This window comes from Seriola aureovittata, chromosome 19, assembly GCF_021018895.1.
Source record: "Seriola aureovittata isolate HTS-2021-v1 ecotype China chromosome 19, ASM2101889v1, whole genome shotgun sequence".
NCBI classification, from domain to species: Eukaryota; Metazoa; Chordata; class Actinopteri; order Carangiformes; family Carangidae; genus Seriola; species Seriola aureovittata.
The window spans coordinates 14341030-14357949 of NC_079382.1; the positions used below are offsets into that span (position 1 = coordinate 14341030).

The following is a 16920-nucleotide window of genomic DNA, read 5'->3' on the forward strand; positions in this document are numbered from 1 at the left end:
GTGGGACTACAACAAGCCTTCAAGTTTACTATAAATGACAATGCAAAATTAAGACTGTTTAAAAAAACTTTATACAGACAAAATTTATCCAGATGTCATTTGTTTTGCAGCAGAGAAGCCCCTGCGGACACACAATGGGAAACAGACCTCTGTGGACAGGGGCCTGAGGGAGAGCTGGGAGCCTTCTATCCATCTGGATGGAAGACCTGTGGACCGCTTCGTAATCAGCTCCAACAAACCCACGAGATCTCATCGCTTAACGAAAGCGGGCAAGGATAGTCGCCCACATCTAATGGAGGATGTAGGTAAGACGGAAACAGAGAACACGTGCAAAAGAGAGGGTGAGAGCAATGTGGGGATGTGAGATGTTAATATAAAATGGTTGCGAGATTAATGAACGAACTGGGAACTAATAAACATGTGTGTCTCCGGGACTGGACGAGTGCTGGTAGATCTGCTAGACAAAAAAAAGAGGAAAATAAATGGACAAAGAGTGAGAAAAGGTTTATTTTTTTGGCTTAAATTTCGGGGTGAGCTTTCAGATCCCAGAGATCTGCACTTTGTCAAGACGAGAGGAGAGGATGAGCAGAGCTGCAGAGCTGTGTAAGACATCAGATGTTGAGGTGTGAGCACAAACATGTGCATGACTGTGTGACTGATTTTTATCAGTGGATTTATTCATCATTGGATATTTTGTCATCCAGGTTTGCCAGATAGCAAGAAAGAAATCAAGAAGGAAAGCAAGAAATCAAGAAAGAAAGAGAGAGAGAGAGAGAGAGAGAGAGAGAACTGGTGGTGGCAGTGTGACCACAATCAGCATCCCAGCTCAGCAGACAGTAGTTATTTTAGGCTTTAGAGGAAGACATTATTTTTAGATCTTAACAGCTGCTATGGTAATTCTTAATCCCGCCTTGTAAAACATGAGACAGGTCCTTATGTTTCTATACACATACAGTTTGCTGTGTTGACACAGTCTAGCCTGCTTTTGTCATTATTCCATTTTCCTCTGTCCTTGGCATCTTAGAGCCATACTTCACCAGCGACTCAAAGTCTGCAGCCAACCCTTCTTTTCCACATCCAAACCCAGCCCAGCGCCTATAACCCAATCCCCTGTGTTGTGGTCACCTGACGTTGTGTGTGTGTGTGTGTGTTTGCGCAACGTATGTGTGTTTGGTGGTCATTGTGGCAGAGGACCGGGTGGTGCCAAGTAATGAAGTCATGCATTGTGTTGAATTAAGGTATGCATGTATAGATGTGTGTGTGTGTGTGTGTGTGTGTGTGTGTGTGTGTGTGTCACACAGTGTGTGTTGTGGCGGCCTTGTGGACTCTCCAGCTCCGGTGAAGTTTGCCATAAATCTCTGGCAACCGGGCTGCATCTCAGTGTTGCCTTTCCAGAAATTCCTTGCAGATCGTGTGTTGTTCCCTCAGCAGCATCAGTCATCATAAATAAGAACATGCTGTTAGCCTCCACATCATTAATGTGTCTGGCCAGCCGCTGTTAGAACAACAGAGGTGAAGAGATGACTTATTAGGAGCAACAGGGAAAGAGATGGAGAGTAAAGGAAATGGGGAGATTGAGAAACCTTTCTCACTGACAGTGAGAGATGCAGTCAACCTGCTCCACAAAAACACTCATTACGTACATCCATTTTCCACTTGAGCAAATCCTTATCATGTAGATGTTATTTAGTAAAGCCATGGGTTCCTTTTTTTAAATTTATAAGATTTGCTGTTTCCATTGTCAACATAATTTAACAAGAATACCTGTCTTCTTTTTTTTTTCTTTTTTTTTTAGACCCTGAATGGGTTAATCTGGATGGCTTTGCCGTGTTGGGCGGTGCACCTGTCACCAACTCATCAGCAGGTAAAATGATCTTGAGGCATCTTTACCAACAATACATGGGATCGGTGTGTCTCAGTTAACATCCATGCATGTAAAACTATCTGGTTGAATCCATTAAAAGTGGTTTGCTGTAATGATCTGCTGTCATTGTGGATATGAAGTAAACCGCCAAATCTAATATGTTGGTGATTCACAATCCTGTGTCTTGGGGCGACAGTCTCCTTTTCCTTCATTCCCTCACTTGTCCCTGTGGGATCAGTGGGGAAAAACACTCACTTGTCTCTGACTCATAGATTCCCTTGGATTTAGCCAGGTATGTTTTTCTTGCAGTTTATCCAAATTTAACGTCAATTTTAGAGTTTTGTTCCCTTTAATGGTGTCCACCACATTAATTAGTACTTATTTTCCTATCACTGCTTTCAACAGACTGTAAAATGAAAGAAAATGAGTAGTTGACAGACAAGTGGAGTTGTTTATAAGCTGATTGCCAGATCATCTGTACCTTTATTGATTAAAGTGCACTCTGTGGATGAATTTATTATACCGCACAGTCAGTTAATTGAATAGTCAAGCGACAGATAATTAACTGCCAACAACTTCCAAAAATAGATTTTTAATTAATAGTCATTCATTAATCAAGCAAAATGCTAAACATCTGTTGTTTTCAAGTTCTCAAATGTGCAGATGGAGGGGGGGGGGGGTGAACATGTTCTTCTCCCGGTGCCCGTGTGGGTTTTCCGGCTTCTCCCACACTCCAGAAAACAAGCAGGTTTAGGTTAATTGGCGACTTTAAATCACCCGTAGGTGTCCCTACACGTCAGCCCTCTGACTGGCCGGTGACCTGTCTACCTGTCAGCAATTTAAAAAAATATGTTAGTTTGAGCTCTGAATTTGTGGTGGTTCTTTTGGGACATTTATATACTGAATCATTAATTGATTAATAGAAACAAATAATCAATAAATGAATCCATACTGAAAATACTGAATCATTGTGCATCCCTGTATTTATCTAACCTTTATGGAAAGGAAGATGAGAGGAAAGGAGATGTTTTCTCATATGTTCTTCTTGAAGTCAAGCACATCAGACCACCTGTCCAGACTTCTAGTAAATTACGTTATCTGCTTATTTCTGTGCACTCATGGAGCATTTCGACATTTAAGAAAAAGTCATGTAAACATACACCAGTCTATCACCGGGCTAACACAAATAGACACACGCACACTTGTACTGTTCTTGTGGACAGTTTAGCCTCACCAAACCACATGACTTGGCTTGTCTTTGTGCCGTGGCAAGGAACATGGAGAAAATCCATTCAAATTCCACACTGAACGGATCAGGACCAGCAATTGAACCCAGGACTTTCTTGCTGTGAGGCGACAGTGCTAACCACTGAATCACCACGCTGCTCTGGAGTTTCAGTTTTATTTGTTTGAGGCAGAGCTGCTCCGGAGACACAACTAATCATATTTGTTGAATTAAACCTCCAGTGAGTGAAGACAAACAACCACTTTGTTTGTAAGTAATGTTAGACTAAAGCCCAGTGAAAAGGAAGGGGTAAAAGAACATGTAGCAAATGTTATAAAGTCTAGTTGGCTTACTTGCTACTAACTGAAAAATATTATCTTATGTTAACCTTATAAAGTTATCTAGTGCCTAGGGCTAACACTGGGCTATTTACCATAAGCCCAGTTAACATTTCAAGTTATTAACTTAAACTTGCTTGTATAGTTGAACCATAATACACAACAATTTTGACACTCATAGCCATTTATCAAGCGCAAATGTCATGTCAACATTTCCAATTGTTATGAAGCTAGCTAACTCGCTAGTAACTGACAAATAAGATCCAACATATAAGTTAAGGCTAATTTGGCCCCTTAACATTTTGTGTTATTTAGGTGTTAGCTTGGTAGGCTAATGAATGAATGAAGGCATTGGCATTAGTGTTGTAGGGTTATTTTCATATCTTGATTGTAGTTGTTTCTTCTCCATTTGGGTTGATTAGTTTATATTAGCTAACACTAACTTTGTAAGTTGAGGCTCGAGTGATCGTTTCTGCCTCCAGGAAAAATAATTAAAAAGCTTGTCAAATCAAAATTGTTTGTATAAATGAACAACACACAACAATTTTGACAATTAATCATACTGAGCACAAGTGGTACGCGCCCTACCAGTGGAGCCACGGGGAGCGCCCCACTAATGTTCGTATTTGGCCTGGAGTTGTTTCTCTGCCATTAGTTAGCTATCGTCTCTGCCAGCTGGGGCTTATTTCATTATTTCTGCCTCCAGGAACGCTCTGCCACTGAGAATTGTTTGTATAGCTGTTAAATGAAACTGTGGCTAAACTGAGCAATGTGCTCCACCATGAAACCCAAATTCACCAAATTATGTTTGCAAAGTTTGGATTTGCTTTTGAAGGTGGTGAAATGTCAGAGAGGATAAATCCCTGGCTCTCTTCAGCTCAGTTTGAGGAGGGAGTAAGAGGACAACAGTGACATTCTTCAGCATCTCAGCCTGAATACACTGAGGTGGTCTCTGCTGTAGCAGTGGTATGTCTGTCTGTCTGGAGGCCAGCCTCATAGCACCTCGGACCATTGAGCTTCCAGGAAAAGACAGAAAGGATCTGGCAATGAGAGTATTGTGGAGTCAAATGGTTTAGCGGTCCGCGGCATGATGACCTGGGCCAAAATATGCGCTGTGACAGTTTTCCAGAGAGCGAAAGAGAGGAAGAAGAAAATACAGAAAAGGAGAAGACTGCTGATTAAAACCAAATGGAGCTATTTCTGTTTTAAGTTAGAGCTAGTAAAAGGAGTCAGACACAGTCAAACAGGTATGGATCCCAGGATCAGACTGGAATGGCAAACAGTCACCTCACTGGCTCAATGTCATAGGATTGATAAGGTTTACAGTGTTTGTCCAGCAATTACCAAAATGTACACAAAGGCTATGAATAAGATGTAGAATAAATAAATAATATAGTGTGCTTTACTGACTTAAGTTTGTATTTATTGTGTGTAACATTTATTAAACATGGTTTATTTAAAGAAATGTTAAAGTTAATTAAAACAACAATCTAGGGGATAGGGCTAACAGAATCAACACATTTATTTAACAGTAAATTTGAATCAAATAGACTTAATCACAGTACACTGACTCTAGGGGGCATTACCAAACAAACAGTCAATGCTCTCTATATCCAAAGGAAAAGAATTTCGCTCAGCTGTGCTGGCAGGACAGAGAGGGAGATAGAGACAAGAGACACAAAAAGACATGAATAGAGCGCTCCAAGTCTTATTGAAACAAACCACTTCCGTCTTCCCGGGAGCTTTTCTAGTGTGTTTTTATACTTCCCTTCATATCCTTTTTGCCTTATCTTTGCTTTCCACCACATTTTTACAGTTTCATGGTGGAAGCCTATCAGGGCCGAAAGTCTCCCTCTCTCCCTTTTTTAAGCTATAACTAAAGAAAATATTTTGGGTGTTGTGGCCTCTCATGGACAACTATTCTCAGCTTGCCTATCGTACCTGTTGGGAGGGGATACCCTAGACCACAATGTTGTTTTGACCTTATAACCACTTTGAATTTCGTCAGATCCACTTTGTTACATCAGCTGACTTGTCAGTACTCATCCAGCTGTGCGTGCAGCTGGGGGAGTATCCTGATGGGAGACAGGGCAGATCTTTTTCATCTGACAGTGATTATGGGAAACGGATAACGGAGGGATACGGGGGGAGGAGGAAGGAAAGAAGACGAAAGAGTGGGAGAGGGAGTGACAGAGTTTTTTGTTATATTACCATGCACTATCACTTCGCACTGCAGCCAGATGAGGGATTTTTTTTTTTTCTGGCTGTCTGAGTCAGTGTCTGAGACATTGTCCAAGATGGAGTCAGCAATAGGGTGGGATTAAAGCAGGAAGCAGGACACCAGGAGATAGATCAGATGACACATCATGTCTCTTTTTTGACAAGTGGATATGTTTACAGTTGAATGAAATTGGCATGTAATTATGTCGTTATCACTTAGATGACGTGTCTTGGGTAAAGTAATTATATTCAATCATTTCCCATGGAAGTTTAGAGTTTCAACGAGGCCCCAAATCCAGCACAGAGCACAGATAATTAATGAACTATGGGTCATGAAGGTAAGATGAACTCCACTGCACTCTGATTTTTTTCTCCCCTCCGTTATCATCCAGCAACAGATCCAGTCAGGTCTTCACAAACTGCAGCCAGAAATCAGCCCTCCGTACAGCGGGCCACCAGAGTGGACAGAACAGCTCACCCATCGGGCGTCTCTAATACCCGGACACACAGGAGGGCGCCTCAATCCTCCTCAGGTCCCAGGCAGCCTGAAAGAGCTTTGGCCGGAACCCCGCTGTTGGAAAGGAGACGTCAGCACCACACCAAGCCTCAGTCAGATCAGAGGAACCGAAACACAGCCAAACTAAGTAAGAGGACCCACATCTTACACTCTTAAACACCAGATTGAAAAGACAAACCTTTAGGTTCAAGTAAAATATGATGTTGAGAAGACTGGCAGTCTTCAAACTGCATTTTGCAGATCCTACTCTGATTTTTTTTTTTTCTTCAATGAGCATTGAGCTAAATGTATAAATTTTGTTTGTACTATCTTTAGTGTCCATAGTGTAAACCCTGCCCGTGCCTGGTATCCCTCTTTATTCATAGCATCTGAGTCGGTTCATGTGGTGTCACTGCAGGCACAGAAAGCCCAGGGCCAGAGCGCACCCGCCAACAGAGCAGTCGTAACCAAAACAACCACACCAGGTACTTGCAGGTTGCTTTTGTCTGCCTCTATGTCTTTCTTTATACTGTTAACAGAACAACATTGCTCATCATTATCCGTGTATGCTCAGTGAAAGTGCATGAATGTTTGGTATCATGGTGCCAAAATCTCCACAAACCACTGAATTCTGTGATTTTAGAAGCTGCTTTAAGATTTGTTTCATTTTAAGAAAACATAGCTAGACATTTTTTTTGACTCTGTGTCGTTGTGTGTGTTTGTCTATGTGTGTGTTGATCAGAGCCACCAGAGTACGAGGCTCGGGACATCAGTGTCAGGGTCATGTCTCCTCAGTCTGTCCTCATCTCCTGGGTTGACCCTGCGGTCGAGATGGGGAAAGTCGCCCCCGGGGCATCCAGGTGGGATCTGTTAAAGTGATTGTTAGTGCATGTGTCTGTCAACGAGACAGAGAGAGAAAGAAAGACCATTTAACAGAAAGAGAATGAGTGAGAGATAACCCTAACACTTGAAATGAAACATTTTCATTCTCTCTTAACTCAGATCCTACGCAGTTAGGTACAGGGAGAAGGGCGAGTCAGCACGCTGGGAGTACAAGGACAGCACCCAGAGGAGAATGATGATTGACACCCTGTCTGCTGACGGCATGTATGAGTTCTCTGTCAGAATCTCCCAGGGAGAAAATCATGGCAAGTGGAGCGTCTCTGTCTTTCAGAGGACCCCTGAGTCAGGTGTGTACTGCCACTTGAGAATTGCTTTTAGAATATTATTTTGTAGGTTGTGCTGCAGCTGAGGGATGGTGATGGAAACTGATTTCATTTTAAGAGAAGTAGCTTTCGAGAGCCAAAGCCCTGCATTTTTCTTAGTATGAGTATGAAAAGAGAAATTATTCTCGCAGAAAAGAATTCATTCTTGCATAACCCTGTCTGTTAGCTCTTTTCTGCTTATTTCCTCATACGACACTTCATCACATTCACTCCCTATTATTCTCATTTGATATTTGATTCTAGTTTTGGCTGCCGGTCTGTCATGATTGCAGCATTTATACAATGCCATAGCAGCTCCTGAGCCACGGTTCATTGCAATGTCAGCGTTTACTGCCTGACTCACAGCTCAGATCTCCTTCTGCACTTCCATACATGAGCTCAAGGGGAGGGTTCCCTGACAATGTATGGCAGCAGTATTCTCCTCAGCTCAAGCCTCCTGGCACAAACGGCCCCGCTGTTTTTACATACTGTAAGCAGCAATTTCCTCACCCTGTTCCCTCGTTGCTGCTTCTGGTTTCTCCCCCGCCGCTCCTCCTTTCACTGCAGTCTGTCCGTTCACTTGTGTTCTCCTCACTCACCAGCACCATCTGGACCACCGGAGAACTTCGAGGTCAAGCCACTGCGAGGGAAAGGAACTGCTGTCATTGCAACATGGGATCCACCTGAGGAACCCAACGGGAGGATAAGAGGTCAGACCTGGAGGATTGAAGTAAAATTGAAAATAAATGTATTTTTGCAAAGAAATCGGTAAATATACAGTATATCCTAACTCTTTGACTTGTGGACATTTCATTTTTCACATATTTTTCTTCCATGACGACGCCCCCTTCATTAGTGTTCATCCAGTGTCCATGAACTTTTGGTTCTGGCTGACAGTGTTGGTACTGTAATTTGATTGGTGCAATATCTACGTGGGTGGAAACAAAACATAGTTTGTAATATGCTTCGTCCCATCTGTGAAAACTATGTTACTCAGCATATTAGCAGTTAGTGTCATGACTCAGGTCACTGGGTTATGTATGAACTCAGTGCTGAAGCCAGAGGACTTGGTTTTGTAACTTTTGACCATTTGGCTAATTTCCTTCACCACACCCTGCACCAATGAAAGAGAGACAAATGTTGAAAGTCTGAAAGGGACAGATGTTTTTCCTGCTATGTGGGCTTGTTGAAAAATGGCAAAAGAAATGTCTTCTTTGCAGTTTTAAATTCAGCTTCTTATAGAGTCTGACCCCATCTCTTCATTACAATTGTTCATCATCTAACTCCAAACAGAGTACATCCTGTCTTATGCTCCTGCTATGAAGCCGTTTGGAATGAAAAGTGTGACGCACCGTGGCAGCAGCAACACAGCCACCGTAGATGGCCTCACACCAGGAGACCGGTACATCTTCAAGATTAGAGCCACCAATAGGAGGGGACAGGGACCACAGAGCAAAGCCTTCAGTGTTGCCATGCCTGGATGTAAGCATCTTCTCTTATTCTGTGTCCTCAAGCATGTGTACTTTGTGAATTTGTTTCATCCTAAATTCATGACAAAATACATTTTTGTCCATTGCCAGCCATCAGCACTGCCTCGTCGTTCTCAAAAACCAAAGACACCCGCAGGACCGGCCACACTCCTTCCAAACAGGATACTGACCATGATGAGTCTGACCTCTTGTCAACAGAGGAGCCAGACACACCCCCACAGCCACGCCCTGCTGCACCTTTCAACAGGCCCGTACGCCCGCTTTCCCAGACACGCTCCTATCACAGCATCTTCTCCTCTGTAAGAGGCTCAGTCAGGAACACAGCCAACAGAGGTTCATCCAGAGGAAGAACTCAAGATAGAGAAGATGAAGAGCAAGACGAAGAGCCCACAACCCCCCCTCCAGTAGAAGAGACAACAACCATGGAGGTTGTACCGGAGACAGAAGAGCCAGACAACGATGTTTCCCCTGAATCTGAGGATGAAGAGGGATATGGTGAAGAGCCCCAGACTACTGAGACCCCCAGCCTCAAAGTTTTGACGCCCTCACCTACTAAACCTGCTCGCCCAGCCAGAAGGCCCATTAAGATCAGGGTCCATCAAAAACCTGGATCCAAGGCTGCTTCTTCCTCCTCCTCCTCCTCCTCCTCCTCCTCATCTTCTTCATCTTCTTCTACATCCTCCTCCTCATCTCCTGCCACTTCCTCCTCCTCCTCCTCCTCCTCCTCCTCCTCCCCCTCTTCTGATTCCTCCTCATCTTCTTCTCCCTCTACCTCCTCGTCATCCTCACCTTCTTCAACCTCATCATCATCTTCTTCACATATTCAAGAGTCAGCAGTCAGTAGAAAGGACAATGTAGCTTCTTTATACCCGGAAAACAAAGACACCTACGATAAGGCGAGCATAGCACACAGCAAACCTTCAACTCCAGTTGTAATAAAAACTGATTCACCGCAGTCTGGGGCTACACCTGTACGTAGGGGTTCGGCTTCAGGAGGGCGCACCAGTGGGTCTGGTTTTGGTTCTAGATATGGTTACAGCCGAAGACATCCTGGAATTTTGGTTAGAGGGAATTCAACCCGAATGCTGAATGGTTACAAACCCGCCATCACCTCACAGTCAAATCTACCAAGCAGAGCTCCAAACCAAGCAGCAACAAACACACGTTCTTCAGCAACATCACAATCCACTGTTCCAGACAGGACTCAAAACCACGAAACATTGCATACGTTCAATCCAACGGCATCAAAGCCAACTTCAGGAAGTGCTTCAAACAGCCAAGCAACATCCGGTACATATAATTTCGACAAGTCACAGTCCAGGTCACAGTCCAGGTCACACGGCTCTGCGACGCCAGATACACACAGCTCAAGCGCTAATCCATCCACTTCACAAAGCAGCTCACAGCACCCATCCACTGCAGGATCAGGCTCTTCTCAGTCAACGTCACAGGGAGGATCTCACAGCTCTGCAACTTCACACAACACACACAATTCAGAGAGTTCACACACATCGCCTGAGCGAGACACAGCATATGGTGAGGGAGGTGATGCCAATAGAAATAAAAACACAGATACAGAAACAAGCGAAGTTGAAGAGCCTACTTCAAGCTCTAAAAGACAACCCACAGAAGAGCAGGGAAGGGAGGAGGAGGGAAGGGAGGAGAGGACTAATGTAAATCCCGGGAGTTCTCGTACCAGAATTAGCTCCTCATTTGCCGAAAGATTCCCTTGGCTAGCTAGTCGTTATCCAGGCCGGTTCAATTCAGGAACAAGGACGTCATCTTCCAGGCAGGATGGTAGGACCCCATGGACCAGGACTTCTTCCTCTGTAGGGGCTGGCAGACCCATCATGAGGGGAACATCCACTAGGGTGTCAGGGGCCACGGGTGCTGCCGGAGTGTCCTCATTACAGGAGACCAGTGAAGATCTGAAGACTCCTTCCACTCATGATTCACTAAAGAATGGGGTTGGGGTGGGCTCGGTTAAGCCTTCTGTGACCGATAAAAGTTCAGCATCTATTGACACTAGAAACCCAACTACCTCATCCTCCTCCTCCTCCTCTTCTTCTTCAGCTTCCTCTTCAGCATCCACGTATCCAAATTCTCATCATTCCTCAGGTGGACACAGAGACTCAAGTGAGCCCATTCATAGAGGAACATCTGATGACACTGATAGCAGTCATGGTAAGGACTATGATGATGAGAGGAGTAGAGAAATTAGTGGGAAAGTTGCAGACCCCACAGTCGCCCAGAAGAATCCTGCTGTAACATCAGCTGACCCTGACAGAAACGCAGAGGACAACGAGAGTGTGGATACGAGGGAAACTCCTTCGCGGACCAGGACCGGCACATCTTTTGGAATCACACCGACTCACCGTCGACCTGGCGTAGGGGTGAATGGGAGGGTACGCTCTCCTCTGTTGGCTAGCAGGCAGTTTGGTGGGTCCAGGCTTCCCATCAGACCACAACCAGCACAGAACTCAAGGCTGGGTTCCTCAACATCAGGATCATCCTCATCGTCGTCTGATTCCTCTTCTTCATCAAATTCACCCCAGACAGCTTTGACCTCAGATCGCGAAGCTGGCACTGGCACTACTGTGACGAGGACAGGGGGAATAATTGGAGGAAACTCTCCTTCCACATCGTCATCTTCATCATCCTCATCATCATCTTCATCTAGAGACAGTTTTAGGGGACAGGGTGGAAGGCCTCGGTATCCTATCTCCAGAGGGAAACCAACCAATGGAGGAGCAGTCAAACCTGCCAATGGAAATGGTAAAGTCAGTTGTTAAAGTACACAGAAGATGCAAGGATTTGCATGAGCAAAAAAACTAATTAAATGATGAATAATGTGTAGATAATACAGCTTGATACTATGCAGTACTTTGCTTTAATCTTTCAATTGTTTAGGTAAAAATGGGCGGCCCAACCTGACAGCAACAGACGATAAAGATTCCTCCTCCTCTCAAGGAATCAGTAAAGCTGTTGGTCAAAGATTTATCACTGGACCTGATGGAACCAAATGGGTATCTATGTTTAATGGTCTTTAAGTACTTTCTTCTGTTATTGGCATGCTCTAGCATGACATACCATAGACTGTACTGTAATGTATCACTTTTAAGGATTAGTTAAACTTTTTTTTTTCTTTGTTGCTGAGGGTTAGATGAGATCCTTGTGGTAAATGTGAAGCCACAGCCAGGAGAAGTTGGTAGCAGACTTGAAACAGCTAGGCTTGTCTCTGTCTAATAGTCTCTTCTGGCAGACCGGCAACCTCACAGTGATGACGATACCCCAGTAATTTACTGTGTCGATCCAAGAAATAATCTGGCACATAATGCCCAATAAAACCAAAAGGTGTTGTTTTTAAGATTTGTTTTCTTTTAGTGATTAAACAAACGAGATGTAGCATGTTAATTAGCTATCTTTACAGTTGCTGGTAGGCAGGTTTTTTGTTTTTTTTACCCTTGGACAGAGCCAGGCAGGAGTCTTTTCATCTAACTTTGATCCATTCTTGTAAAACAGATCATTTGTTTTCATTCAAAGTGTGGATTGCAGAAATGACTTCACTAAATCTCACAGTCAGGATGAGGCAATAGTTTATCCTTTTTATAGATTACTGGATTACTGTATAGCTTTGGTGAATATTTCTGTCCATCTAGGTGGTAGATTTGGAGCAAGGGGTTCTCATGAACCAGGATGGACAAGTTCTCCAGGACTCCAATGGCAAACCCAAGAGAGTGGTGCTTGGCGAGGATGGACGCACAATTTTTGGTGATACACTGCAGACAATCTTACATTAAATTCAAATATACTGTATAAAGATTGAACATGTATTTGAAAAACATCTCTTATTCTCATGATAATTTACTGTTAAAGACAATATCATGAATATTATGTCTCCCCTTCTCCTTGTTTGACCCATCCACCGCCTACCAGACCACATGGGCAGTCCTCTGGTGAACCAGGAAGGTATGGCTCTGTTCGGCCATGGCAGAGATAGCCGGCCTGTGATCAACCCCAAAGACAAGGTCCTCATGGTTGGAGGGAAACCTGTACTTGGCTTGGACCTGCCTCACCTCAGGACTTCCACCACCACCACCACCACCGCAACCACCACCACCACTACTACCATGGCTCCTACTACCACACCTGAACCCACCACCACCGAATGGCCAGAGGAGACTAGCACTGCACTTCCATTCCCAACCTGCCCACCTGGAACCTTCTCCAAAACAGATGAATATGGGAATCCAGTGCTGGATCCAGAAGGAATATTGGACTGTTATCCAGAAGGTGAGCCTTTATTTTGAGATTCATAACACACTGCAGATAGCAACATAGGTTCTGAATACAGAGGTGTGATAAATACAGCAATACCCTTACCTCCAATATTGATTTGTAAATAGTTTTTTCCACAGAACTGATGTCAAGCTTAGCAAAGTGTTTTTGAGCCAGAACACAAATAGGTATGACTTCACTAAATCTCTCACTTGTATTGTTTGTCATATCCATCTAGGCCAAGGCCATGAGTATTTCCTGTCTGTACCCACAGAGTCCAATAACTCTATAACACTATGTGTGTGTGTGTGTGTGTGTGTGTGTGTGTGTGTGTGTGTGTGTGTGTGTGTGAGACCAAATGACTCATATGTAAGTCTCCACATCTGGGCCCTGGCTGTGGTCAGAGTACTGCTGGTTTAGAAGCACTAGGAGCTGTCAGAGGCACTAACATTAGTGTTATCACATTCAGACATATAGACAATGACTGAAACTCATTTAAACACACACATGCATGAACACACACAGCAGGGTAATATATAGATTCACCATCTTTCAAATTAGCCAGGGTTTTAAACTATAAGCAGAAAAGCAGTTGTTCTGAGTAAGTGAATGAAAATTCAAAGCAAGTGATGAAGTATTTCGGTATTTGGGTTAGGGCTAAATTATAGTGTGTGGATTTGTGGTTCTATTGGCGAAGGATAGTGATATTTATTTACGACTTGAGTGTAGTTTTTGGCATCCCATTCTCAACAATAGATAAAGTCCCAACAAAAAATATCTCAGTTCTGTCTCATTGTAATGGCGAAAATGGGTTTGCCATTGGAGTCTTGGCGATATACTAGTTAAAACAAGTAAACTCCCATTGAAACAAGATATGTTGACAATTATTTTTTTTCCCCACTGTGGCAGCTCTGTACCATCCAGTGCCTATTATTAGAGCAGCAGCAGCATGTATAACCTCAAGCTGGAAAGATGTTTTCCTTGTAAAGTCTACAAGAGAGAAAACAGCGCCAGTGTGGATTTTACAATGCTTTTTCACTCACACATCACACACTTATGTTGACTGAGATCTAGCCAGGCTTGCTTTAGTGTGGAATTATGTATTAGTGCTTGTCCCTATGTTTTCAAATAGCTTTGTGTACATGGATGCGTGGGTGTACATGTTTATGTGCATATGCCAGTTCACAAATGTGTACATATCCATGTGAGATTGATGCTACAGCTTGTTCTACTTCTCTGACAGAGGAATCATCAGGAATGGAAATGGACCACATGGTTACAGTGACCGTGGTGCCTGATGCTTTAGCTCTTAAGAAAGGTATTGGCTGAGTTTGGCTTCAGACCAACCTACCGCCACTGGGCTGGATGGACTAAAACGCACTGTATGCTCATTGTTTGGTGACCGTTTACCGCACTGTTTGGTCCATTGTCTGTTTATCTGTCAGTGGATCTGTTTGCTAGCCCTTCCTGTCTCTTCCTCTTTGCCTTGCCTGTGGTCTTCACTCTGTTTCTTCTTCTTGTACGTTTGTTTGGTTTGGTCTTAGTTCATTGCTGGGATTTTGGATATTTTCCTTTCTGGGCTGTTTTTCATCACATTTATCCCAAAAAACTGGACCCAGGCTGCATGTGAACTGTATTACTAAGCGGAAGAGAATGCCCTGGCTTATGATTCAATGCAATGTATTTGCTGTTCTTAACGTTGCTTTGTAATGTAATAGATGAACCCCGGTTTCGGCCAAACACTAGCTGAATGGAAAACTTGGTTGTAAGGATTTGCATCTTGTAATTTCACTATAGGCATTTGGATTTCGGAATAAATCTGTAGCATGTGAGCATTACAATATTTTCTTAGCATTTCTTTGCCACGGCTCAAAGCTGGTTGCATGTGTGTGCACCATGATGTAATGCCAAGCTCCACTGGTGCAGTACTGGGACAAAAACAGTGATGAAAGAGGAAGGAACTAATTGAATTTCACCCACTGAATCCTTTCACATTTGTCAGCCTTGGAGACTTGGCCGTTGTCTTCAAGCTCCACCCCCCCACCCCTCACATGGAAAATATGGGTAGCAAAACATTACATAAGAATACAGCTTTGGGTGTTTGGTCTTTGTGAGAGTGATCTCACATGTCTGCCCATAATTAAGTAACTCTCTTTAACACTCTGACTACACAGATGATGGCGACCATTACAAAGGATTAATAAAACACTACAGCATGTTATTGAGTTGGGATGTGATTAACATAAATCTCTTTTTAATCAAAAGCTCACTGACACATGTGTTGTTGCTAGATGAGCTTTTTGTCCAGACCACCCTGCCGCCGACCACCACCACCACCACCACCACAACAACAACAACCCCCACCACCACAGAGATGGCAACTCCGCCGCCACGCGCCAGACCCATGAACCAAGGCCCTTCATCTGAGTTTGACCTCAGTGGGAAGAAGCGATTCACAGGTAACGCAATGGTAGAAATAGATGTGTGTTTGTCAGTGAGTCTTTGCTCATATGTCTTTACTCTTGCACAAAAGCCTCTGTCACTGTTTGATGTACATCTTAATGCAATCTCTTCCAGAGTTTAGCCTTGTTTCCGGTGCACGTCCAGCCTCAGATTTAATATCGCATTCCCATTATGAATGATGGATCTCTCTATAAAAGGAGCTTAACCCCATCTGACAGACAGACAGTAAATTCTTTTTTTTTTATACACTGGTTGTTTTTCATACGCTCAGTGTATGTAAAACCATCCCTTTAGCTTCTTCCAAGGAGTGAGGAGATTATAATTTTCTATTGGTTTCTCTTACAGAGTTAAGATTTGAGTTTGCCGTGTAGCTCCAAACTCAGATTTTAAGTTTACCGTCACATTCTCATTAAGCATTATGGATCTCTTTTTAAAAAGAATTTAACCCCCTCAGATAGACAATAAGTTATACTTTCACCTGATGCATGAAAAAACATCCTTCACCCAATAATGTTGCTTCTCCCAAGAAGCAGGAGAGAATATCTTTTTATTAGTCTCTGTGAGATTACTCTACTGCAGATGTCAGAGAGACTAACAAGAATAACACATGTTATCTTTACCCGACGACAAGATGAATAGAATATGTCTTTAGCAAAGAAAGTAAAGGAGCATGATTGACCATGCATGCTTGGCTTCTGAGTATCATATATATTGCTGGTCCCCCGTTCATGAGTCTGTGTGATGGTCTCTCGGTGCCATAAATCATGACAGACTGATGGGAGTTCTGCTTTGTTTCGTAGAGGAGTAATAAATTTGGACCCCTATCTTGGCTCTCTTAGCAATACCTCATAAATATATGACCCCGTCAGACTTTACAGAAACAATCGGCCAAGAAAAAAAAGAAAAATTTGCAAACATTTTCCTTCACTGTAAGTCGTTTTTTTTACCCCTCATCCACATCAAAATGTCTGCTACGATATGGTGCCCACGCAAAGTGCTGAAGGGTCAAACACCAGAGAGTTTAACTATTGATTTTAGACTACTCTGTTTACATATATGGTTATACTATAGATGAATATTCAGACATTACATTGTGGAAAATGGCAATAAATACAATTCAGGACTACTGATTCATTCAAATTGGTTCCATCTACCCTTAATTGGCTCAAAATAACAAAGTTAACTGAGGACACATTGTTAAAGGTCTCTAGCCTTGATCCTAGTAAACTTTGGCCCCCTGCTTTCTTTTTACTGTTCTTGTGTGCTTACTTTGGCCTCTCATACTTTATCCCTTCATCTTGTTGCACAAACAGACCAAAATATTCTCCTGACAGAAATAAA

At 43.2% G+C, this 16920-nt stretch overlaps 1 protein-coding gene across 2 annotated transcripts in view; it reads left to right on the top strand.

Moving 5' to 3' along the window:
- The window catches only part of fndc1 (fibronectin type III domain containing 1), a 36880-nt gene that overhangs the window by 7021 nt on the left and 12939 nt on the right, over positions 1–16920 (top strand). The window contains exons 2-15 of one of the 2 annotated variants that reach the window (XM_056405606.1): positions 111–305; positions 1796–1864; positions 6040–6291; positions 6530–6628; positions 6886–7003; positions 7146–7333; positions 7951–8058; positions 8642–8830; positions 8929–11613; positions 11749–11864; positions 12498–12609; positions 12775–13131; positions 14360–14434; positions 15408–15575. In XM_056405606.1, the coding sequence (XP_056261581.1) occupies positions 111–305; positions 1796–1864; positions 6040–6291; positions 6530–6628; positions 6886–7003; positions 7146–7333; positions 7951–8058; positions 8642–8830; positions 8929–11613; positions 11749–11864; positions 12498–12609; positions 12775–13131; positions 14360–14434; positions 15408–15575 (4731 nt within the window). The remainder of the gene's footprint in view (positions 1–110; positions 306–1795; positions 1865–6039; positions 6292–6529; positions 6629–6885; positions 7004–7145; positions 7334–7950; positions 8059–8641; positions 8831–8928; positions 11614–11748; positions 11865–12497; positions 12610–12774; positions 13132–14359; positions 14435–15407; positions 15576–16920) is intronic. The other variant, XM_056405607.1, reaches the window with a different exon arrangement.